At 37.3% G+C, this 26,210-nt stretch overlaps 1 protein-coding gene across 4 annotated transcripts in view; it reads left to right on the forward strand.

The window, feature by feature from the left end:
- The window catches only part of Akap11 (A-kinase anchoring protein 11), a 59,434-nt gene extending 48,530 nt beyond the window's left edge, over positions 1–10,904 (forward strand). For 2 of the 4 annotated variants that reach the window (XM_004640262.2, XM_023700128.1), the window contains exons 9-12: positions 3,373–3,456; positions 4,214–4,254; positions 7,224–7,384; positions 10,053–10,904. In XM_004640262.2, coding sequence (XP_004640319.1) covers positions 3,373–3,456; positions 4,214–4,254; positions 7,224–7,384; positions 10,053–10,193 — 427 coding nt within the window. In that variant the 3' untranslated portion in view covers positions 10,194–10,904. The remainder of the gene's footprint in view (positions 1–3,372; positions 3,457–4,213; positions 4,255–7,223; positions 7,385–10,052) is intronic. The other 2 variants (XM_023700130.1, XM_023700131.1) reach the window with 2 other exon arrangements.
- Positions 10,905–26,210: the final 15,306 nt, after the last annotated feature.

Below are 26,210 nucleotides of genomic sequence, written 5' to 3' on the forward strand. Positions count from 1 at the left end.
TCCTCATTAGAATATAGCATTGTTATAGTTTCCCTGTTTGTTTCTGTTAATTCTCTCCCCAGGTCTGACTTTATGCCCCAACTCATTAGATTCTTTTTTTTGTGGTACTGGGGATTGAACTCAGGACCTTGCACTTGCCAGGCAAGTGCTTAGTCTACTGAGCTATCTCCCCAGCCCAGATTTCTGGTTTTATGTGTAAACATATATAATTCTTTATTCCTACTTTTAAAATGTATTTTAATTAAAAAAATTTCTTTGTCATATTCTGTAGGGACTTAAAGTTTAACATACCAATACTTGATGAAAAATACTTATTCCATGTTATGCCTAAGATGTTTGATATTCAGACAGATAGGTTAAGCTTAACAGCCTAGGTTCTGTGGTAATAACAATAAGCTTCTCTTCTGGAGGGTTAGCAACCTCAGTTTGCAGCCCAAAAATTAGAGAAAAAGGAGGGCCGCGAGGAGAGCTAACATTTTGGCCCTAGCCTTCTAAGGTCAAATAAGACTCAGGACATACGAGAACCTGAACTGTAACAACATGTAACTCAGTTTTGTCCAAATTTTCTGATCGAGGAAATTATGGGGCCAAAGAGGAAAGTGATCGATGATGTAGAGTGTGCCTAAGGAGAGTCACATAGAGAGAAAACATTCTCTCAGGCTTTCACAGAGAGCATATTGGCCAAGCAATGGCCGTGACTCATCCACATGGCTAACACTGACAAAGGATCTACAATCTGAGGTACAGGATAACAGGATAAATCCTGAGGGTACTTGACTGACCTTATCAGATCCAAAAGCTACAATTCTTGTTACATAGGTCTTGCTTTATCTTGGTCTTAACTATACAGTAGAAAAATATAAAAATGAAGTACAAGAAATAAAGCCATGCTGTTATGTTGAGCTGTAGGGGACTCAGGTCAACAACTTCTGACATTGCCAGTCAAGTGGAAGACGTAATAGTATTATGGACTGCCGGACTATTTTGGAATATTTTGCTGAGTTCACACACCTATAATATTTAAATGATGGAACTAAATTAAAAAAAGGGGATATAGATGAATGTCCATTTTGTATCTGTGTATTCAAAATGGTTAGGATAGATATGTAACTACATTTTCTTAATTCAAGAAATAGAGGGATTTGGTCTAATAGTGTTTGTAAATAGGATATCATGTCTGCATCTTGTACAACACATAACCACTAGGAAGGCAGTATGCAGTGTGTTAATTATTGAAACTGTCCTACCAATTTGATTTGAAACTGTCTCATTGCTATTTATTTCTCAATAAAATTATGGAGAAAAAAAAGAAACTATGTAATATATTAAGTAAAAGATGGGGCCAGGCTTGTAGAATTCTTGAGATAAATCTTAGGAGATGTATCAGAATTGATAGTGATCTTCATATGGCTAACAGGCAAGATAAAAAATTTTAGTACTTGACTACCCTTAGTTTGAAGGTATATGTATCCCTGTTGTAGACATAGAGAATATGAAAAATAAAATTACAGAAGCAGAACAGTGCTTCAAGAATAAATAGCAAGTTTGCTAGTCAAGCAATTTAAAAAAAAATTTTTAGAGACTGGGCATGGTGGTGCACGCCGGTAATCCCGGCAATTGGGAGGCTGAAAATAGGAGAATCACTACAAGTCCAGTCTACGTAGTGAGACCCTGTAGTCCCTGTACCATATACAAATAAATAAATGACTTCTTTTCGTTTTGAAAAGTGTCCTGGTTAGATGAGAAATTATATAGACACCCTAATTATAAGTAGTGTTTTATGCATAACTGACTTTAAGTCTGATCTGTTTTGGGCTGGGGATCTAGCTTATCAACATAGCACATACCTGGAAAGTGCAAGGTCCTGAGTTCGATTCCCAGGACCAAAAAAAAAAAAATTCACCCATTTTTAGGAGCAGAAAGGAATTGGAAATGAGGTAGAGAATTTGAAATTGTAATTTTTACATTGTTTAGCTTTTATTTTTGTGGTTTATTTAATACTTAGGTGATGGATTTCTGTTACTATTGCAGGATTCTTATTAGTACATAGGTAAGATTTGAACTTTGAGATTTTTGTTTAGCTAAGTAGTTCATTAATAAAAGTAACTAGTGTTTGAGATCATTGTTTTCCTATTTCTCTAGCTGATATATTTCTGTATATTCTCATTTTTGGTTTGTCTGGCAACAACATTGCATTAAAATCTGGTTGTTTTGGTGGTTTTATAATTGATCTATATTTGGCTGAACTTACATTGAAAAAACTTCAGTTTTAAATTGTATTCTAGTATATTATTGCTTGTGGCAGTTCAGTAGTGTTAAAGTGAATATGGTTATGTGAATTATTTGAGATTTCTTGGAGAGTATTTGGAACTTTAGCCACCCTTTTTTTCTGTAACCTTGTCAACATTTATCAGTGTACATGAATGATTTTTTTCTTCCCCCGTATTGGGGGTCAAACTTGGGACCGTGCACTTGCCAGGCAGACACTTCTGCTGCTGAGTTATCTACCGAGCCCCATGAAATGATATTAATTCATTTTTTTAGAACCAAAATTTTAGTTTGTGTAAATATTAATTTTTATAGCTGCCTAATCTGATATTGGGAAATATAGCTGCTTATCACTGCAAACTAATGGCTTACTAATTATTTTAATAATTAAGAATGATTAGAATCTTTAAAAATTGCATGTTGAAAGTTTTACTCTGAAAAATTGAATTTGTTTCTGAATAGGGTTGCTTTTTTAAAAAAATTGCTTTGCTGCAGGTATAGAATATAGTTGCTTTGTTCCTTTAAGTGGGTAATATAAGAAGTTATTTGTGTATGGCGTTAGTGACTCAAAAACAAGACCAGTGTAATGCTTCAATATGCCTTGCTTATTCTAACTTTATTCTGAAGAGAATATATGTTATTTGCCACCTCCCAAATTATACATAATTTATGAAAGTTCTTTTCCATACTCCTCATTCTGTTTTGCACTACTTAAAAGCCTGAGAGAATTTTAAACTATATTTTCCTTTTAAAATTTATCCAAATGAAGCCTTTTAACAAATTATATCCTACAGTTTACCCTATGATGTTAATTTCCTCCTAAATTTATTTTGTATCCCAAAAATCATTGTTTCCTTAATATGTAAATGTAATTTTAGAGTAATGTTCATGATGTATTGAAGAAAGAGCAAAAATATTCCCCAGTCTCTGACCAAAATAAGTGCTCGTTAAAGTATCAGTGATGATCTCATCCCCTCCATGATGTCCCACTCAGTGTGGCAGCTTCAGGATTTGCAGTTACCATAGACAGAAGCTGTTCCCAGAAAAACAAAGGTGGTTTTACTATTCATTTTCTAGTTCAGCTCTATTCTTTTCTTCCTCCAGCAGTAATGGTAGCAGTAGCTGGAGCAGTCTTGGTTTAGAAGGAGATTTGTATGAGGACAATTTATCCTTTCCAACATCAGACAGGTTGGTCCAGCCTGGAAAGTTAAAAGCTGATGAGTCTTTCACCACTAATGCATGATGTCATATTCTAAAGAGAATGTGGGTTACAGTGCCAATATATATCAACCTGCTTTTCTCCTGTATTTTGACTTGATTCTGCTTTTTAAATTTACATCTAATGAAAAAATTCAACTATGCTAAGATATAACTGACATCTAATTGCAAAATGTGTGACTGTTATGCATGGGTTGCTCTGCTTGCTATTTTCATTCTTCAAATTATTACTTCATTAAAAAGAGCTTGCTTCCTACAGGATTTCTGTTGTTTTTTTTTAATTTTGTTTTTGTATGCAGTTGTTTTATATACAAGTAGAGAAAAACATTTTTAGCTGTGTTTAAAAAGAAATGGCATCAACAGAAGCATTAATATTTCATTATTCATTATATTCTCTGTTACTCAGATGCTCTATTATCTAAAGTCAAATTACGATAGTTAAGCTTTAAATTTTTTGAAATTGAATTTTATAAAAAATTACTTGGCTCTGAATACAGTAAGGTAGGACTTACTGGTGACTGGTAGCTCACTATCATTTGCAATGCAATTTTTAACATGAAATGATGTGAGAAGCAAAGCTTCCTTCTTATTGTCATTTCTCCCCTTTCTTAATTTCATGTCACATTGTAACATTCATTCCTTAACTACATTTTTAAGAAGTAGTTTTAATACATTATTAATTAAGCTCTTTTGTTTTTTAAAAACTACTGCTGTTTTCTTCAAAAAGTGATGAATCGGATGATGAAGAACATGAGGCTGATGTTAGAGGTTAGTGACAATTTGTTTTTCAAAGTATTTCTTTTTACTAAAACGTTTTCAAAAATAGACTTTATAGTTTGCATTTGTGTATCTTCATCAAATAGTCCCTAGGATTTTTGTGTAAAACATCACAAGTCTGGTATTCTTCTTGTAGTTTGGGCCAGTTTTATGTCCTTTGTTGAACAGTTTGTATTATTTGATTGCCACACTGGTGAGGTACTCAGTGTAAAGGCTAAAACATTTTAAATAAATTATTTAGATATTTGAAAAGTATATAGTTCTTTCATAATCATCTTTTAAAAATACGTAAAATCCTTAATCATGTTATAAGATATAATTTATAATCATGCCATATTGCTCTCATATTTCCCTTCCAATCTGATAACTTCTATATTTCATGTTGTCACACTTAAATCAGTAACTGAAAATGACAAGGTTTTTAAATTTTTAAAGTTTTCCATTTTTTAAATTCATTTTAAAGAGAAAATAACAACGAAACATTTTCAAAACAGGTTAGTAGGATAGTCACAATAATTAGACAAGGTTTTTTAAGATCCTTCCACAATCTTTCATTCAATTCCAACCTGAAGCCATGCATATACTTATTTGAAGAAAAAATTCAAAATCTCCTTTAATAAACGTAGTTCTAAATAGGTCATTACCAGATATCATTGTTCAGTTTTAGACCATGGTTTGTAATCCTTAATTCATATATTAGAATATCTTCTTGAGTCTAGAAACTTTTCACAATGGTAGGAGGATTTTTTTTTTTCTCCAAATGCCTTCAGGGCAGGTTTGGCTGGTTTGAGTTGTGGGAATCGAACCACAGCAACCTGAGCCTGACTGCTTTGTTGAAGCAGCCACCTGAAGAACTGAGCTACGGGGCAGGCCCCCAACTTTTCACAGTGAATTTGAGTTGTACTTAACATTTAGATAATTGTTAGATTTTCCCCATAATTTAAATTTTCCTGAATTATGAAAATACTAGTGACATCTATAGCACAGCACATTATCTGTAAAAAATATATATTTATACTGTTAGAGATACTTTGTTTGGAACCAGTGAAGTTTTCAGTTGGTCTTTAGAAGTTGGCAGATGGAAAAAATGCTGAGAAGAATTTCTTCAGAAGTACATCTGAGTGTCTAGTCCCTTTTTTAACCACTCATACTTCCTTATTTGGGGAAGTCATATATCAATTTTCAAGCTAAAATCTTTAGACTTAATGTATAATCTTCTTATTTCTGTAAGTAAACATTTTTTATATAAATCTGCCAACAGAGAGTCAGGTTAGACCAGTGTTTTTAGTTAGTGGTAAGCTAGGAAATGTTGACTTTCTGGTCTTTTTATTGTTGTTCACTGAGAAACTGTGGATTTTGTCTAAAAATTGTATACTTTTCCCATCTCATATCTGTGAGCAAACCTGTCCCAGATACTACCATGGTACCAGTGCATTTCTCTATTGAAGTAATAATTATTAATTAGGGTACTTTGGTGAGGAATGATTAAAAGAAAAGATACAAGTTAATACAAGTGAGAAATTCATTTAAAATACTTCACTTTTGACATTAGGCAGGATGTCCACAATTTCTTTTCTGAATAGGCAGAAATCAGGAGGTTAATGATAGGCATATATGACATTGCTTTGCTTTTGATTATAGGTTTCTCTCATTATATAGAAAGTAATAGTCAACTTTCATATTTAAATTAGATGGTCTGTATTTATAGAAAGACTAAAGATTATGGAAATCTTCAGGCAATAAATGCTTCCTTTTTACCCTTACTTTTTTATATGTATAATTATGTAGTATCAGTTTCTTCCTTTTTACTTTTGGTCAGTTCTTTCTTGAAAGAGAGCTGTTTGGAAAAAAATAGAGCTGTTTGAACTTTTATCAGGCCATGCAACTAGGAGCCGGCATAGGAAAGCCCAGCAGTACAGAGAAGCATGAGGTGACTTCCGACCACCTGAGCTCTGTAGGATTTACAAAATGCCTCAGAAACCTTGTCTTGTACCAAAGTGCATTTGGCCTACTTTGGATTGAGTTACTGGGGAGAATAGAGGGAAGAGATAATAAATTTATCTCTAGAAAATAATATTGACTAATTTTTTAAAACTACAAATTAAGAGACCAGCACAAAATGATTTATCAGTGATCTAGAATACTCAGCAGAATGTTGCAGAAAACTGGGGATATCTATCAACAGCATTTCTATCACTGGTGAACATTGATCGGCATGATGTCTGCCAGTGCCCCTGATGATCGTTTCTTGTAGGTTAGGGAGTTCTAGTCTCAGAATCATATTGCTCAGTCACCTGTAAGCAGGAGTGTTTCCCACATTATATTGGCCCCCAACTGATTAGTTTTGCAGTCGTCAGGGATACATCTTCTTTATGTTGAAAGTGAATTCTCATTACACTATAAAGTAGACTTTTAAAACAGCATCTTTTTTATATTAGAGTTGTGCTGGAAAATTCCCAGATCTGGCTTTTAGGATGTAAGTGGTTGTGTATGTTTCCTGTTTTGCTTGAAAAATGAAATGATTAAGAGCACAGAGCCATGTACTGTGTTTATAGCTTGTCCTGATCAAATCTGTGAGGCTCTAGGTTTGCTTCATAGCTCATAGAGTACTTGTGAAAGTTGAAGGAATTTTTATATATAAAAAGCCTAGATCAATACTTAGATGTAATATATGCTGTACAGGTGCTTACCACTTTTCTTTATTTGATGTATATATTTGTGTGTTTAATTTTGATTTTAAAGATAGTTTTATAGTTTTATTTCCTATCCTTTTCCTTGTGGGTCCTAATTTGACCCAAATTAAAGTTATTCCTTGTTTTAACATTCTTTTCCTTTTTTGAAGGAATATTTTAGTTGATGTTACGGTATGTCAGGAGAAATATTTGTTGGAATTTAAGGCATGGAAATGAGAGTATTAAGAGTTGAATTTAATTTAATTTAATATTGTTTAAATTTATTAGGTATAGAACAAAATGAAAAAGCCTTGCTGATTACGAACATTGACATGGCGCCATGCATAGTAGATCCCCAGTTACGGATTATTCTTCAATGGCTCATTGCTTCGGAAGCTGAAGTCGCAGAACTTTATTTTCATGATTCTGCGAAGAAGGAATTTATGCTAGTAAGTACTGACTGAGCATGGTTATGAGGGTACACTTAACAGTATGTAGTATTCTTGTCACATTGCTGGTTTAATAAGATTTCTGTTGAAAACAGAATGGTTAAATGCTTAGTCTGTGGAGTCTGTGGAGCACTTGGGTTCAGATATCAGTTCTGCCACCAGCAGTAACACCTTGGCCCAGTTAACCAGTCTAAATCTCAGTTTCCTTAGTTGCATTATTGATTTACGAGTGTAGAATCTGGCGGATTTGTGAATAATCAAATATAATACTGTAAAAACCAAAATATGTAGCCCAGTGATTGGCATATAGGTAGTTCTCAAAGATTCCATTAATAAATATTTTAAATGTTCTTATGAAAAGATGAAGTTATTATCTATTTAGTTAATTCATAATTATACTTAAAATGGGTGTTTCTCTGATAACCTAGCTTCATGTATATGAGCAGCTGGCATAATCAGAAGCCAATTAAAGTTATAAACAAGATATTTTTACTAAAAAAAAAAAAAGATATTTTTACTGAGCACTTACTTAGTGTGCACCACTTTGTTAGTTAAATCGGTCTTAAAAATTTTTGCCTACATGAGTGTCCTTATGAAAACTTTAATTTCATGATAAAGTGTAAAGAATCCAATGAATAAATAACATACTGTTCAATAGTAAAAAAAAAAATACACGTTGCTCTCATTTTCTGGTTCAGAATTTTATGAAGATGTTGAAAGAAACTAGATTATACAATTTTTTTTTAAATTGCAATTTTTATTTTTTTTGAGATAAGATCTTGTTACACAGTTCAGGCTGATCTTGAGCTCACTCTGTAATTCAGGCTGGCCTTAAACTTGTAGCAATCCTCTTGCCTGAGCATCTCCAAGTGCTGGCGTTACAGGTGTGTACCACCACGCCCAGTTTGTCATTTTTATTATTGGACTGTTTTTAGTTTAAATAAATTTTAGTTTGAAGTAAAAAAAGAAAATAGGAAAGAAACAGGTGCTTAGGAAATGAATTACCAAAGGGCAAGAATGAGTAGGGAAATTGTTAGAACTGACCCCAGGAAGGCAAAGATTTCCCAGTCATTTAGTTTTAGGTATACTGTTGCCTAACAGAAGGCCCTCTGTGGGGGGTAGGAGTGCTGGTGGTTGTCACCATGTAACACAGCCCAGAGATCTTTGCCAATGATTGAGATGAGATGCTTAAATGTGGATGACAGTGCCTTCTTATGTTCATTGTTCGTTTTAAATAATGATCCTTGTTGGCCATGCCTGGCAGGAACCCCACAGGGCTGCTTGGAAGCTGTGAAACAGCTAATAGGCAGTACAATATATCGTTAGTGATAATGAGGATATTAGAAATAAGGTATTTTTGTCTTTCTGGATAATATACTATTAATTTTGGTAGTTTTAGTTTTTTTGTTTTGTTTTTGGTAGTTTCACTATTAAGAGAATAAATATACCTTATTACTTTAATCATAAATAGGTGAGAGATAGTTGTATAGAAACCAGAAAATATAAAAGTATACCTACGTCAATGAAAAGACAGAATATATCAAAATTAAGGACTTTTATACTCCACAAAGGACACTATCACCAAAGTAAAAAAACAGCCCGAGTGGAATGAAGTGCTTACAAATTATATATATCTGATACAGATCTTGTATCTAGTATATATAAATATAATTTAAAAATAAAAATATTTGAAAATCTGATTAAAAATGGGTAGAAAATCGAAATTGTTGTGGATCTTTCAAAGAAAACATGTCAAATAAGTAAAAAGTCATTGAATTATTAGCCATGTACCAATCAGAACTACTGACTTTCACTCCCACTAGGATCACTTTAGTTAGAAAAGCAGTTAAGTGTTGGCTAGTCAGAGTTTAAAATGGTACAGCCACTTTGGAAAACAAGCAGACTGTTGTTCAGAAAGTAGTATTGTGGTATCCTGCACTTCCACTGCCTGATCCACTCGAGAGAAATGAAGATGTGTCCACACAAAAGTTGATGTGCAGATGATGAAGGCGACATCATTCATGACAGGTAGAAAGTGGGAGCACTCCACATGTCATCAACTGAGGAGTGAGTGAAATGTGGTATATCCATGCCATGCAGTGGAGCTGCTTTTATCAATAAAAAGTAAGTACAGAGGTACCTTGGTTCATGAACTGAATTATTTTCACAATTCTAGTCACAAACCACATTGGATGAGAACCAAATCAAATTTACCCATAAGGTCAGCGTTGAACCTATTGAATTTGGTTCAGTTGTTGTCCATATCAATGCACAGCCATAATTGTAGAAAGAATTAAGTTCATGAACCAATGTATCACTGTATTGTGACGTACCAACCCATGTGGAACCTTAAAATAATTATCTGGGGATAGGAAGATAGTTTGGTGGCATAAACGCATGCCTGGCAAGTGCAAAGGCCTGGGTTCGATCCCCAGTACCACATGCTGTGCCCGCCCCAGAACCTCGGGTGTGCTGTGCTGGCCCCAAAAACGGGTGCGGTGGCACACACCTGCAGTCTCAGCACTGGAGTGGCTGAACAGGAGGATAACTGTGTGTCTGGGCTTGTAGCAAGATCCTATACCAAATAAATAAATAAGATTTTTTTAAAAATAAATATAAAAAAAGGAATTTGTTTTCTGTTAATATTTGACATATTTTTGTTTCTTAGCTTTCTAAACGGTTACAAGAAAAAGGATGGAAAGTGGGAGACCTCCTGCAGACTGTGCTTAAATACTATGAAGTGGTGGAAAGAACTTCCAGCGAGGAGAGATGCAAGTCACTGTTTGAATGGCTTTTGGAAAATGCATAGTATAAAACTCAAACCAGTATATTTTCTTATTTGTTATGAAAGGAAAAGAAACAGATAAATATGTTTAGGATAAACTTGAATAGTAAATATGAACATTTTAAGTGATTTGGGAGAAAAGTACAGCTTTTTAAGTGCTTTCTGTCATCACAACGTGTATATAGTTCATACTTTTGTAATCCCTATTAAAATATAATCTCTACCTGTTCTGTGTGTGTATGTAGTGTGTGTAACTTATATATGACGGAAGGAAAAGGTCTCTGGGGAGATTGTGTGACGGCATTCTTTTTTGCATCCAGATAGTGCTGCTTGAAACTGCAGAGATAGCTGGGGAGATATTCCAGTGATAGAGTAACTTATAATTGTTCCTTACAAATGGTATCTGACTAATGACTCATCACAGTAACCAAACATAAAATTAAAGCTCGTTTGTTCATTTGTGGTAAATTTTTAGACTTTTTGCCCTGTTTTAAAAAATCAGTTTTATGTCAGTAGCTCAGCTATTGGCAGCTTTTTGGTTCTCTCCAAAGTGTTTAATTTTTTAGTAGTAATATTATTGTTTTAGGTTTCTATAAATACCATGAAATTTCCCAGGCCTTCCATCAAACAACATTGTTTACTAATCCTACTAGTCCTTATGGTATGAAAGGGGTGTGTGTGTGTGTGTGTGTGTGAGAGAGAGAGAGAGAGAGAGAGAGAGAGAGAGAGAGAGAGAGAGAGGTACAGAGGTACAGAGGGAAAGTGAGAGGAAGGAAAACTTTTAACGTTGACAGGTTGTATATCCTCTTTTGTTTTACTCTTAGCATTGTTAACATTAAAAAGGTGCTTGAAAATAAAATGTCTATAAAGATTGTGCATTAAGCATTTTGGACTTATAAATGAAAATTCAAGTTGAAAAACAAATTTTAAAAATAATGTTAATAGGGAAATGCATTCAGAGGAGCCTAATGTATTTCATTGTTAGATTTTTGACAAAACCATGCTTAGCAAGAATAAGATTCCTCTAGAAAAATTGTGACTCTCCTTCCCAAATAAAAATGTATCTGCGGTGTTTTGTAAAGTTCTCTGCAGAATGTTTCTGGGCTCTATATTTCCTATTACTTTATCCTTAAAAATTGCAAGATGACATGGACAGAAGGACCAAGATTATGTCTTGGTTTTACATGTGTAGGGATGTGTGTGCAACTTTTTAATTTTTCCAGTGCCACTTTTTGGGTGGGCTTTAGTTTTTTTACCCTTGCCACATTTTTTTCCTCCAAACATAATTCCAGAACTGCACAAAATGTAAAGACATAGCACCTGCCAAGGCATAGGGAATCGGGGCAGTTATGTAAAGTTGAATTAGCAATTATGGTAGTTTTGTAGTGAAAGATTCAGATTTACTTTTTAAGAAAATGTCAAAATACTTAAATATTTTGAGGTTACACTGTAGACTGGTTTTTCTCAATTTAAAATACAGGTATAGGGTGATCCTTAAACATAAATTTTCCTGAAGTTTCTTCAAGTATTTTTTGAGATGAAGAAAGGAAGGAAATATATAACTAGGGGCAGAGATGAGACCACACTGGACTGGAGTTTCAATGTTAGGACCAGGAATGGTTGCTCTTGTTAGTTGTAAGGTAGGTTAATCGATCAAGTTCAGATTACATTTTTATAAGTAACTACCAAAATTGTATTGAGTAATTTGAGTGTAAATATGGGTTTAAGTAGCAACAAAACTGGGTTCTGATTTTCTTTTAAAGTGGCTATATTTCATAAAAGCTTCTGTGTTTATGTGAAATGTTTGTGTTAATTTATGTTAATTGATACAATCATTTTGAGGTAAAGTTTTTGACATACTCTGATTTCCTTTGCATTTTGCTGGAGCTGTGCTGAGTTCAGAGTTCCATTATCTAACCACCACCTACTGACGAACCAGTCATTAGGTGTCAGCATGCGTGATGATAATAGTGGAACTCTACATTTGCATCAATTCAGTGCAGAGGCATTGAGAAAAATATTAAATATTGGTATATGTAAAAAGAAACATTGAGTTAAGCTTCCTTGTATAGAGAGCATACATTTGAACAGTATCTTTTAATCATGTACAGTCTAAACTTAACTTTCTTTAAAGACTGATTTTCCAAAAATGCTACAGATTTGTTTGGTTGCTCAGTCTTGAAAACAGCCCTGTTGAGGACAACTCTCTCTTATTTTATTACAAATCTGCTTGACATATTAGAACATCATAGCATTGCCATTCTGTACATATTGGTCCTAGTGAAATATGTCTTACTCAAAATTGTTAAGATTGTGATGTGCAATGAGCTGAATTCTTTGTTTACCAGTTTTTAAATCATCATGTGATTTGAAGAGAGTGAAACTTCTGGTAAGAGGTTTTCAGAACATTATTTCAGTCTAAAGTAGAGCAGTTCTTTCATGTTCTTTTCCTAAGCCAAGGTTAAGTTACATTTGTATTTTGGGCATTATTAATAGTAATTTTGACATTAACTTCTTGATTTATTAAAAATAAATGACTGATTTATAAATCACAGAATAAAATCACAGTGTCTATTGGATGAATGAGTATGATTTAGTGGCATTATAAAACCTTTGAGAGTAACTCAGTGAACATGTGATACCTTTATACTTTGAAAAATGTTGCATTCACCCTTTCAGGTATTTGATGTTATTAACTCATAATGATTTGATTTATTTAAATAATGATTTTATATTGCTTGTAGGAGAATTTACTTAAGTGCACTATATGTAGAATGAAAGATTGGGTCACCTATTTGGTACAATAGGTGAGTTTGATTTTAGTGCACATTCCCCAAATGCAAAGTGTAATTTTTGTTCGAGTTTAGTCTGATGTCTATTTAATTTCTTAGCTAATACTATTCCACAGTTAATAGTATCAATTTCACACTAGTATATCACTTTATGTTTTATGGTTTTCGAAGAAAACTTTACATAGAATTTAAAAAATGACCATCCATATTTAGGGGTTAAGGACGATACTTCCCTTTTGAAACCCTGTCACCTGTTACATGCACAGGAGAATTAGAGTATCAGTAGGAATTAGCAGAGTTGTACTATGAAGTAAGATGCATTTTTTCCTCATTTTCAGAAAACTGCGAAACATTTAATCATTACTGTACTCTTGCTCCACAGATGCAGATACAGTGGTAGTCACTCTTGTCACTTTAATTTATTTATTTTTTAATCATCCATGTACATTCCTTTCATTTAGAGTTACAGTTTTAAAAGTTCTCATTTGTTATTGTTATAATGTTTGAATACTGTTTTAATACCGTTTTAATATTGCTAGGTTTGCTACCTTTGGTTACTTGTGCAGTGTTAAAAGTAATCCACATTCTTGTTTAATTACCAGATATATAACAAAAGAAGCTTTGAATAATTATAACTTTTTTTGGCTGTGCTCAGTTATTGTGTGAAGATCTTATACTGTATACCAGTAACTTTTTTTGCTCTTCAGTAATTCAATGTTTGCTTACCAAAATATGAACTTGAGGATGCACTAAACTTTTGTTTTAGTTAGCAGTGGCTTTTAAAGAGTTTCAAAAATTTCTTTTGTAATAATTTGCAATTAATTGTTCTTTTCCATCCTTTAAGCCTGTGATCTTTCCTCTCCCAACTAAGAATTCTTCAATAAATTAAAAATATGCCACCTTTGGTTTTTATTCTGTAATACTTTATTCATTACTCTATGCTGAGCTAAAAAGCATGCAAGACTTCTCTGACAGAATACATAATAGGGTCAAATGCTCTGATGCATCACTTCTATAATAGAAGACATAACAGAACTGGACGCAAATTTCTTGATGTCTCATCTGATGCACAGAATTACAGAAGGAAGAGTTTATGGAGGTTTCAGATACTCAGCTGGCTGCAAGGCAGGGTGGTGTGGCTGAGGGCAGTGGTTCATGGTGGTAGGAGACAGCAAGAGCAAAGGGTGAGGGGAGCAAGCACCTTTCCTCCCTTGCATCGTATTGAGGCTCTCCATCCTAGGGTGTGTCCTTCATAGCCATGCCATCTCCCTGCACAGGCTCAGGATGTTTATGGAGTGAAACGCTGGACCCCTGTTGTCACTTAGTTAAACTTCTGCACTCAAGTTGACACAGTGTCAACTTGATTTTTGAGAACAAATGTTAGTATTTTTATATTTTTTCCCCCAGTACCAGGAATTGAACTTGGGACCCACAGATGCTTAGGCCGCTGAGCTATATCCCCGGCCCTAAGAGTATTTTTAAATTGGATACCTTACAGGTACCTCCATGGACTGTTTTGGGTTTAGTGCAAAGTAGAACGCTGAGATAGATTGCCTTGGACATGAGCACATGGCTGACATTCTTATGGCCTGGTTTGAGCACTCTTGTGCTATATAGGGTTCATACCCTCTCATATCTACTATGAGAACCTTAGATGTTAGCTCCTGGTTTATTAGTAGTGGAATTGAATTTTACCTTTTTCTGCCTCTTAAGTAGACATTGTTTCTTGGAGCAAATTTTAGGTGTACAGTAAAATTGAGCAAAAAGGGGCCAGGGAGATGGCTCAGTGGAATAAATGCTTCCCTGGCAAGCACAAGGGCCTGAGTTCAATCCCTGGTTCTGCAAAAAAAGAATTTTCAGTTTACCCTCTTCTCTATAGCCAGGAACATTTTTTACCCTTATCACCCCAAGCCAGTGGCTTATCACAGGGTTCACTCTTGTACATTCTGTGAGTTTGCGCAAATGTATAATGACATGTGTCCGCCATTGTAGGAGCACATGGGCAGTTTTATTTTCCTACCTTATATGTTTTAAATCCAGAAATTAAAGAACAGGTTTTTAGTTTCCATTAATGTTTTTAAATGCTAGGAAGTAATAGCAAACAACAGGAAGACAAGTGCAGATGCATCACAGTCAGAGAATAAATTGCTGACAAATAAGATTCCATAGTTCATAATTCTGGAAAGGAACACTGACTCAATGAGAATTGTGGCAAAAGACATTTGAACTCTTTAACACATAGATTTGCATTTCATTTTTCAGTAGGATTATTCTGATCTTAGGGCACCAGATAGTATCTAGATTTTAGTGAGACATTTTATATGGAGAGAAGACATGAATAATCGTGGCTTTCTCTTGTTTTGAGAATGTGTTCCCAGAGACTTGTTACTGGCTCAGTGTGTGCAGTCAGTGCTGCGATATGTCATGGACCTCTTCATGCTTAGCCTTCATCTACAGACTTGGATGAGGATTTCATGGGGATGCCCTGATCATTGGTTTTCATAGAGCTTTACTGGCATGCCATGGCAACCGTCTGGAAGGATAATATTCAAACAATAGAAATAAATGAGAGGAGCCAATAAGGGACTTCTGGGTCTGTTTCCCTTTATTTTTTGAAACATAGATTTGGCATTTTCCTCTAAACATGGGAAAGTTCTGTTTTACATTAGCTTTTTTAAAAAATTATTTTAGTACAGGGTCTCTGCACAGATCGGACTCGTAGTGATCCTTCCCATTTTTCAATCCCAAGCGCTGGGATTACAGGTGTGTGCCATCACGCTCAGTCTCACTCACTGTCTCAGGGGCAGGGCCAGCATGGTAGGCTGAGGATTGAACCCTGCATCTGTCTAAGCAGGTGGCTTAATCCGCTATCTAGCTGGCCCCACATTAGCTTTTTTTTTTTTTTTTTTTCAGAGCCAGGGATTGAACTCAGGCCCTTGCACTTGCCAGGGAAGCACTTATTCCACTGAGCCATCTCCCCGGTCCTGTCACATTAGCTTTTTACAACAACGGATTTAGATATTTTCCTCCAAAGCTATGTTTTTATGACATTCTTGATGGAAAGTTATTCTATTACTTACATAGTTCCCATCTAAGTGCTTGTGAACCAAGCACTTAGATGGGAACCGTGGCAAGGACTTGACAGTATTGTGCACTTCTTTTTTTTTTTTTTTTTTTTGCTTTAAACTATTTAACTGAAATGGACTGACATTTTTTTCTGAAGTGACTTCTATTTATTTTGATGTATCTTTTCCCCATGATGATTTATAGGATCTTCAAACCAATATAAACATTTTATAAATATTTGAATATTTGGATACACACCTGCACAATACCTCAGAAATATCTTTTAGCAAGAAAAACACTGAAGAGTAAAGACTAGACACAATTACTAGGTACAGTGAAAATAGGTTGCAAATATTTCTGAGGTAAGAAGGCACCACATACCTGTTCAACTAAGAAAACCACCCTTACAACACAGGATGATTTTATTTTTATGTAGGATCTAGAACACTTAAGCTACCAATTAGGTACTGAATGGCAGAGCAACATCCCGTTTATGCCATGAATTCATAGGGAATAGGTTCCAATAACTCAGATTCCTTTCCATTGGCCCTCACAAAGTGTGCTTCTCTGGGAGGGGCAGGCTGGCATTTCAGTTGAACCCAGGTACCTTTCTCTTTGGCTTCCTTCTTTTTTTGATCATTTTCCTTGACACGTTTCAGGAAGCTATCACGACTTTTTGAGTGTTTAATATGTTCAATACACACATTAATCCTCTTGGCAAGTATCTTGCCCTTAACTTGCTTGTTTCTAGCAATGCCAGCAGCATGCTGGGTAACATAGACCCTTCCTGTTTTGCCATGGTAACATTTGTGAGGCATTCCTTTTTGCACAGTAACCATTCCCTTGATGTCTACAATATCACGCTTTTTATAGATTCCCATGTATGTGGCCAAAGGAACAACCCCATGTTTTCCAAAAGGCTTGGAGAACATATACCAGGTTCCCCTCCTCTTGCCCTTTGTGTTAGTCATTTTTTGGCAAATTACTGGAAAATGGCAGTTCCCTGTTGTGTGCTTCTGAAGAGTCACAAGAGGATTGTCAGATAAAATCTGTCAAAATAAATACAGCACTGGAGAAGGGATGGAACGCAGTGCGATGGATGGCAGATCAGGAGATGGTTTTGTGTGCTAAAACTGATGTGATATCCAAGTGTAAAACGTTCTGTTGGTGACAGAATCCCAAAGTTCAGGAATGTAATGGGTGCTCCACAGATGTATGGAAAAATTTATTTCAGGTTTTTGTGTTACATTATCTTTTGTTGTTTAAAACAAAGTATTGCTATGCAGTTCATAGTGGCCTTAAACTTATTATGCAGCCCAGGCTGGCCTCAAACTTGTGGCAGTTCTGCCTCCCAAGTGCTGGGATTACAGGTGTGCACCACCATACTTGGCTTCATTCTTATTTGATTGTAATGATAGCTTTATAGTTTTATTTTTGTGTCCTCCAGCAATGACTCAGCTGCAGTTGGGAATATGTTTGAAGAAAGAAGTTACAGTAATTACTACCACCCACTATAATTCCCTGCCTTTATGGAGCTTATTGTATAGTGAGGTCATGAAGAAATTGTATAGGTAAGAAGGCTGAAAACAGGAATTGAGTCAGAGCTGAAGTTTTCGCTAGGTATGAGCTTGATAAGAGCACTTCAGACAAAGACTCTGGGAAAGAGAAGAATTTTAACAATAGAACAAAAGGTATACAGAAGGGGCCTGAGGAGAGGAGCTTATCTGAAAAAGCAAAGGCCAGTTTGGATGAGCATGCAATATGACACATCTTCAACAATGCTTCCTGAGACTGGGCATGTTGGCACATGCCTATAATCCCAGTACTTGGGAGTCTGAAAACGGGAGGATCACTATGAGTCCAATCTGTATAGTGCGACCCTGTAGACCCTGTACTAAATACATTACAACACAAAAAGCCAATGCTTACACATTTTAGCTGTCACTCAGACACTTTGGGAAAGAGGAGTTTCCTACAGTGTAGAAGCAGGGTGCAGCAGATGACTCTTGCTTGACTTGAGCTTTTTGGGTCATGTCTGGAAGATTGCATTTAGTCTCCAGTGCCAGTTTAATGTAAAGGAAGGAAAAAGTTTTGATCAAGTTTTCACCAAAAAACAAGCTGTTTAAAGAAGGAAAGATGTGGGGTGACCTCAAAAGTGTCTTTAAATATGAAAATGGGAGGATCACTACGAGTCCAATCTGTGTAGTGAGACTCTGTAGACCCTGTACTAAATACATAAAGAACAAAAAGCCAATGAAATATTGGCTTTTATTGGACACAAGTTGAACCTTGTTATCCCACAGAAGGAGAAATGGGCCAGTGGATAGAAATTAGTTGTGGATTTCAACTTCTGTTCTCAGAATCGGAGCTGTGCAAAACAGGCTCCCTCCTGAATGGGTTGCGCTCAAAGAGGTTCTTCAGAGCTAGTAGATCCCTCTTTCAAGTTTCAATAAGAAATTCAAACAGCTTGTGGCTTTGGATTTAGGTGGCCTGTGTATTCCAACACGTCCATTGTTATGCATGATTTGCACACTAGTTTTGTAAAGTTATTAAGATCGTGGGCTTTGGCATCAAAAAAATGTAATGGAAAAATCCCAACACCAAGGTCTTTGGTGGTGGTATCTGCTGCAGAGGGGTTTCTTATTGGCTTCTTATAGGTGCCTGGGGGTACGGCTAGTTTTCTAGCACCTTAATTTAAATTCAAAAGTTGAATTTTCTCAAATCACCCCAGTACAGTGGTGGTGAGTCTGTGGCATATATGTTTTTTTTTTGTTTTGTTTTGTTTTGTTTTGTTTTGTTTTTTTTTAAAGACAATACAAATGTATGAGTTGGTTTTTTCTAAAACAAAACATTGGCACTTTGTGATAAATGGGCTTTGGGATGTAGTTTGAACACTTGTCTCTAAAATATTCGCCATTGCTGTTCAAGTGGCTTTGAGCTGCACACCCCACCCCCTGTTCATATGTGTGAAGGGTTTAATCCACGTGGTATACCATTAACAGCCCTTTTATTTTCAAAGGACTGTATATACATATGGCATTAAATTCCAAGAAGCATAAGAAAGGGCAATGACAAGAGTGACTCTCACCCTTCTAGTCTCCAAGTGTCCCTTCAGCGGGACAGCCACCATAACCAGTCTGTGCAACACCAGCACTACCTTGCAGGATGTTTCAAAATTTGGATTGGCTGTTGTAACCACAGTGAATTTGAAAGTGTTGAAAACAGCAACAACAGCAACAAAAAACCCAACAGGAAGTGATTCCTGACCACAGTGATTTAGTCAGAATTGTGGCTTTTTCTGGAGTAGGGGGATTTGTAGGAGTGCCAGTAGTCTGTTTATTGACTAGGATAGTGTCTACACTATCTATATACTTGATGCAGTTCTGTGAATATGTTTCATGTAATAATACATTTGCACATGATATTTAAAAGGCAACTGAAAAAGTGATGATCTTAACAGAAAGAAAAGATAGAAAGTAACTGATTCACAGCAGTGTGCTCAATGATTTTGATGTGAATGAAGAGAATAGAGTGAAATCCTTAAAGTATTGGTTTTTAAAAAGTCAGTTTTGAGTTTCACATTTTTCAAGAATGAAAAAAGAAAATTTTTAATAAGATTGAAGGAAGTAATATAGTTCCTTTTTTTTTTAATAGTTCCTTATATTGAACTATACTAAAATAAACTTAAAGGATACAGTACTTTTGTGAGAAATCAAATTTATAAGGAAATAGGAAGCAATGTTTAATTGCTTTATTTATTTATTTACCTATTTGTGGTATAGGGACCAAACTCCGGACCTTGTACTTTCCACACAGGTGCTTATGCCGCTGAGCTATATCCCCAGCGAGGGAGCAACATTTAAAGTAATAATAATTATTTTGGTTTTATTCAGGCAGGGTTTCACTATGTAGTTCAGACTGACCTAGAATTCATGGTGACCCATGAGTGCTTGATTACAGGAATAATCTACTGTTGTAGGCAGACGAGTTAGATAGAAATATTATAGGCAGTTAGATAGGGCCAGGCCCGCAAAGAGACAAGAAGGAAGACAAGGTGACTTTGTAACTGGGAAGAGACAGACACTTCCATATAGGCTACACCTGAAGACCAAGACAAAAAGAGGAAGCACAGCTACATACTTCCCTAGGGATGGGCATCAGGGATTGATATTCTAAATAGGTATCAATCACTTTGAAAGAGCCCTATTGAGTCACTAGCCCAACCCCCAATGGGAGGAGACCCTGTCCACATTCTGCCTGCTTACTACTTGACTCGCTTCCCCATTTGGTACCGAATTTAATCAATTTTTTACCTGAGCAATGGTGCTTGTAATCTCATTGGTTGACCATAGTTTTGTCCCACCTCATGCCCAATCTACCTCACCACATGGTTTTCCTAGTCCCTGGAAGAGACAACCCAGGAGAACTACCCGCTCGGGCCCCACTCCTGTGCCTCTCTCTGGCAGGAGCTTTCTTTCTCTCAATAAATATATTCTGCTCATAACCTCTGTTTGTTCCTAAAATTCACTCTTCGGTTTTAGAGAACACGAACTCGTGCAGGTCAGGTCCAGAGATCATTTTTCCCTATGTCATTTGGAGGTTTCCTGTATCATTTGGAGGTCACCCACCGAGATCAGTTTTTCTCCCTGTATCACTACTACATCTGGTATTTTAGTTAGTTTGCTCTTATTTCTAAGACAACCTAGCTGAAATCCAAAATTAAAGGGGAAAAGTTTATTTGGCTCACAGTTTGTAGAGGATTCAGTCCATAATTGACTGGCTACAAAGCTGTCTCAGTTACTTTTCATTGATTGCTGGGACAAAATACCCAACACCCAAAATTAAAGAAGGAAAGGATTATTTAGCTTAGAGTTTGTGGAAGTTTTAGTCCATGTGCGGCTGGTTCCCAGGCAAGTGGCACATGGCAGAGGGCAGCAGTTCATGGCAGCAGAAAAGTGAAGAGCAAAAGGAAGGGCAGCAGCTGTGGCCTCTAACAAGCCGCTCTCCCCTCCTTATATTACAAGTGGGGAAAAAAAAAAAACAAGTGGGCTACCTTGGAGTGGGGTTCAGAACTCACACAGTGTCCCTGCCCTCCTCTTGCACAGGATGAGGATGTTTTCTAAGTAAGAATCCTGGCTCTGCTGAGTCAATTAATTAAACTTCTAAGCTTCTCAAGTTGGCACAATGTGTCAACCAGTACAAAAGCAAAGGGGCATGTGGCAGAGGGCATCACAGGGAACAGTTCTTGGTACCCACAAAGTAGCCAAAGCAACAAGGGAGTGATGAGACCCTTCTACTTTATGCAGGCTACCTGCCCTGGGGTGGGTGTGCACTCACACCCTTAATCCTAGCCCGAACTATGCTAAACCAACCAGTGGGCTGAATTACTAATCACATGCCCTTAGTCCTCATGTCACACATTCTAAATTTAGCTTCTGCTGAAAAACCCACATGAGGCTGTGGGGGTACCTAGACACAAACTAGAACACCCAGCTAAAATAATAATTAAAATAGAAAATGAGAGTAAATATCTAAATACGGTACTTGCTTAAATAGTATTTCCTGGACACTAAGGCACTATGTGATGTCACGGAATCCAACATTCGCCCTGTCATCAGTATTTCCACTTTCTTTGTGAAAAGCTGTAGATTCAAAGGATTAAGTTTCTTACTTGCTGCCCATTGTGGTAATTAACACCCAAGGCCACATGACCCGAAGCCCATATTCTTTCCACTACTCACTATAGCCATAACAACAGGAAGATAAGAAAATGGCAATTAAAATCACCTGTAATAACATTTAGTCACAAAAACTACATTGGGATACTGCCCTCTGGTTTGGCCCTGTTTTGTTTTTGGTCTTTTTGAGGCAGGGCTTCACTATGCAGTTCAGGCGGGCCTTGAACTCACTGGGTAGCCTAGGCTGGCTTCAAACTGCAAGTGATCCTCCTGCCTCACCCTCCCCAATGTCGGAATTGCAGGTGTCGGAAATGCCCAACCTGTTTCTATTTTTGTATCTTAAACAATCATGCTTGTTTTTACTTCATAAATATTTGTCAGGACTGGGATGTAGTTCAGTGGCACAGTGCCTGCCTGGCAAGCATAAGGTCATGAGCTTGATTCCCACTACCAAACAAACAAAAAAATTTATCAAAGATATATATATATATATATATATATATATATATATATAATTTTATTTATTTGTGGTGTGTGTGTGTGTGTGTGTGTGTGGCCAGCTCAGCCCACCAGGGGGCGGGGCTGGCTGGCATGTGGTGCTGGGGGATTGAACTGCGGTCCCTGTGCTTTACCAAGCTTGTTCTGAAGTAGGTGCTTTAGACCACTGAGCCATCTCACCAGCCCCTATCAAAGATATTTTTTTAAATCAAAGATATTTTTAAAAAATGTGTTGTTCTTTGGGCTTTCCTATTTGGAGTTTGCCACTCTCTTAGCAGGAGATATCTTAGAGCTCTTTGTTCTGTTATGTTAGTGTAGTCTCTTTTGTACTTCCAGTTCTTTGCAATGTAAGAATTGTAAGCAGATCATTTGAGAAAGATGATATGTAAAAAATAGATGTTTAGTTAACTTCCAGAAACCAGGTGAACTATTAGGTTCTCTGTGACTTTCCTCTTTCCTTGCCTTCATTTCTTATCTGCTCGCCACAGCTGATAGCAACACAAGTGTTTTCATTCATGGTTTCCTTGTCTAACAGATAGATCCTGGGGTGAGGAGGAAGCTACAGAAAGAACCAAGGCAGCTGGGGAGACAGCTCAGTGGAATAAGTGCTTCCCTGGCAAGTGCAAGATCTTGAGTTTGATTCCTGGTACCACCCAAAACAAAAACAGAAGAAAAAGAAAGAAAGAAAAAAGAACAAAGGTCCTCTGCAAGGCGTTGCTCCCTTTTGCAGTTGCCAGACGACTCTGCTTTGTCTTCTGATTGAAAATCCAGCTCATCCTGCCCCAGCCACCTGGCGCCCCCTCCTGGGCACTCCCACACCATTCAGTCATGTGGACTAAGCTCAGTTGTCTGGGGCCTCTCCTCCTCCTCTCCCCATTCTGGTCTCCAGGAGGAGGGAGAGATGGATAGAGAAAGCAGAGAAGATTAGGAAATGCTTATGTGATGTGGTCTGGCCCATCACCACACTGCAGAGCTGTGAGAAACAGATCTCTCCTGTGAGAAACAGATCTCAGTGATCTTCAGTCAGGTATGCGTCAGGGTAATCATCACTCCTTTGTTTACTGGAGGCAGTGAGCTGAATCTGTCAAGAGGGAATGACTCAGTAAGCTCCAGATGACAGTGAGGCCCTAAAAGATGAGTCACAATCACAATTAGTCTCCATTTGGTTGCTTACTGTGTGATGGATGATGCATCCTAACCAACCTGCTCTCCAACTGGAAGTAGTCCATCACTCGGGACAAAATATAAACTTCTTCCTAAATGCATGGGTGGGCTAGCTTGAGGGCAGGGACTATGGTGTAGTCCTAAAACCCAAACAAAATGGAACAGTGGAACCAGTTGCTGTGGCACGTGCGTACAGTTTAAGCAGTCAGGAGGCTGAGACAGGGAGCACTTCAAGTTCAAGAACAGCCTGAATTACATAATGAGACAGTGTCAAAAACTAAAGTAGAAATTCAGGGCTGTCAGCAGCACTAGATCTGACTTTGGCTTTGAAGGCTTTCACTGAGCCCAGTGAGCTTGGACTTCAGGTTGGATTGCCTACTAGAGGATAGGAAGAAAGAAAGTTTGTGAAAGAAAGAACCAGCAAGGCCTGAGGGTTCGTTTGATTGTCTGTCTGTCTGTGGAGACATGGGTGTTTGATTTAGCTCCTGTAGCCCCCAAGGCTCGCAAGCCCAAGCCTGCAGGGCAGGCAGGAGACCCAGGGAAGAGCTGATGCTGTGGTGCAGGTCTGGAGGCAATATTCCCTCTTCCTGCACAAACTCAGTCTGATTTTGTTGAGGCCCAAGTGCCTTAAGGAAGCCCGCTGTCATTATGGAGAAGGCTCTGTTGTACTTCAAAGGTACTCGCTGAAATGTTGATTCATCTACAAAAATCCTTCCCAGGTCAAACGAATGGAAGATGTACAAAGAAGCATCTAAGACAGCACCACCAGCACTGGTAATGGGGGTCCAGGCCCTTGGTACTTCCCTCATTAAATGTTTCTGCGTTGCTTGACTTCTTTACCATCAGATCATACCATTTTAATAATCAGAAATGAATACTGTTACTGCAGCATACAGACGTATTTGACTAAATATCTGGCACGGGAACCTAGCCAAACTGACATTAAAATTCAGTATCATACCATGTTTTAGGGGTTGGCTAAAGCATGCACCCCAAAAGATTGACTTCATATGTTTCTAGATGGCTACTAATTTACAATTAGGACAAAAGGTCCTAGTGTGCACCAGATGGTAAGTATAACTCACAGGTATGTACTGTAGATCTCCAAAAGCCACAAGGAAGGGTTTTGAATTTTGTCCCCAGAAATGACACTGTGGATAGATCTATTTATCTGTTACATAATGTAGGCTTGTAACCATTTCACAATGTATGCTTGTATTAAAACATCACATGGTACCTCATAAATATGTACAATTTTCAGGTTTGTATTTACCAGTTAAATCTGAATTTAAATTTAAAAAGACTACAGCCATAATAGGAGGATTTAAATTTAAAAAGACTACAGCCACAGTAGGAGGATGAGCTTGGGGGTGTGGGGGGACTTTCCCACCTTGGGATTTAAAAAATGACTCGGGATATAGTTCAGTGCTAGGCATGGCATGTGCCTGTAGGAAGGGGGTGGGAAATGAGGATGGTGGTGTATGCCTAGAATCCCAGCACTTGGTAGGCTGAGGCAGGAGGAGTGAAGCACGTTCTAAGCCAGCCCGGAATATACAGGGAGAGTCTGTCTCAGAGAGAGACAGAGACAGAGACAGAGACAGAGACAGATCCAGCAATCACCACACAACTCCGCATTTCTCGAGTACTTTTATTTAAGTTCTTTCACTGTATGTGGATATCACAAAGAACACATACACAATATTCTCACAGGACTAAAGTATAAAGTAAGTAGATAGAAATTCTCAACAACTTCCAGGAAGGGTTTTGTCATTGGCCGGATCCTGACTTGCTTAACTTTCAAGCCTGAGTTGTCATAGGCATGAAGTGCATTCTTGCAGCTAATCACTGTAGCACTTTTGAAATACTCAGTCAAGAGCTGGAAAAGACAATAAAAAGTGAGGTTCCTTCTAGATATAACATACTTCTCCTTAATTATCGAGACAAACATCTGCTTAAAATACTGGAGTTATGTGTGCACAAAAATATACAAAAGAGCTTATAAAAATAGAAGAAGGAATTCCTCTGCCATTCCCATTCAATACAGCAAGATGCAGGAAATGCAAAGCCTCTGGATCCTAGATATGGAAATGGGGAAGTTTGTTCTAGGCCAGTGTAGGAGGTTGCCGTGGGCCATGATGTTGAATCACAAAGCAGAAAAGGCTGGACAATCCCTGTTTTCTTTGGAGGCAGTTGTGGGAGGGTGGTTTTGGTTAGGGTGAGCCTGGGCCACACAGCCCATCTCTAACACCAGAAAGACAGGGAGAATGTCAGTTGTTTCAGAAAAGAACTGCCATCCTTACTTGTTGCAACAATTTTCCAAACTTCCTGTGCAGTCAAACTCTAAAAAGTGATAGCTAGAGGGCATTGTGGTACACGCCTGTAATCCCAGCAGTCAGGAAGCTAAGGCAGGAGGACTGTCACAAGTTAGAAGCCAGCCACGATCACACAGCAAGACCCTGTCTCAAAAACCAAAACAAGAACAACAACAAAGTTGTGGAGATATTTGTAAAGGAGGAATTCAATAAAGTAGAGAAAAAGAAGAGACTCCGGAGTATTGATTTAAGAGACAAGTAAGTATCTGTGAATCTGTCTCTACCTTGAACTCTGACATTTGGTTTAGTGTGTGTGTTCAGCAAATACTGCCTGCCATCCCCAGCCCAGGAAGAAAGAATCCCATAAAACCAGCATCTTCAGCTCCACCTTGGGCTCTGTGTTCAGCTTCAGGATCACTGGTGGAATCATGCCCAAGCCACAATCTCTTGTCCCCATCCCTGGTAGCGCCTGCAGCTCTGATGGTCCACACCAGCCCTTTGTGTGCACAGTGGGCATTGCATGCACGGGGT

The sequence above is a fragment of the Octodon degus genome, unplaced genomic scaffold (assembly GCF_000260255.1).
Source record: "Octodon degus isolate 3935 unplaced genomic scaffold, OctDeg1.0 scaffold00122, whole genome shotgun sequence".
NCBI classification, from domain to species: Eukaryota; Metazoa; Chordata; class Mammalia; order Rodentia; family Octodontidae; genus Octodon; species Octodon degus.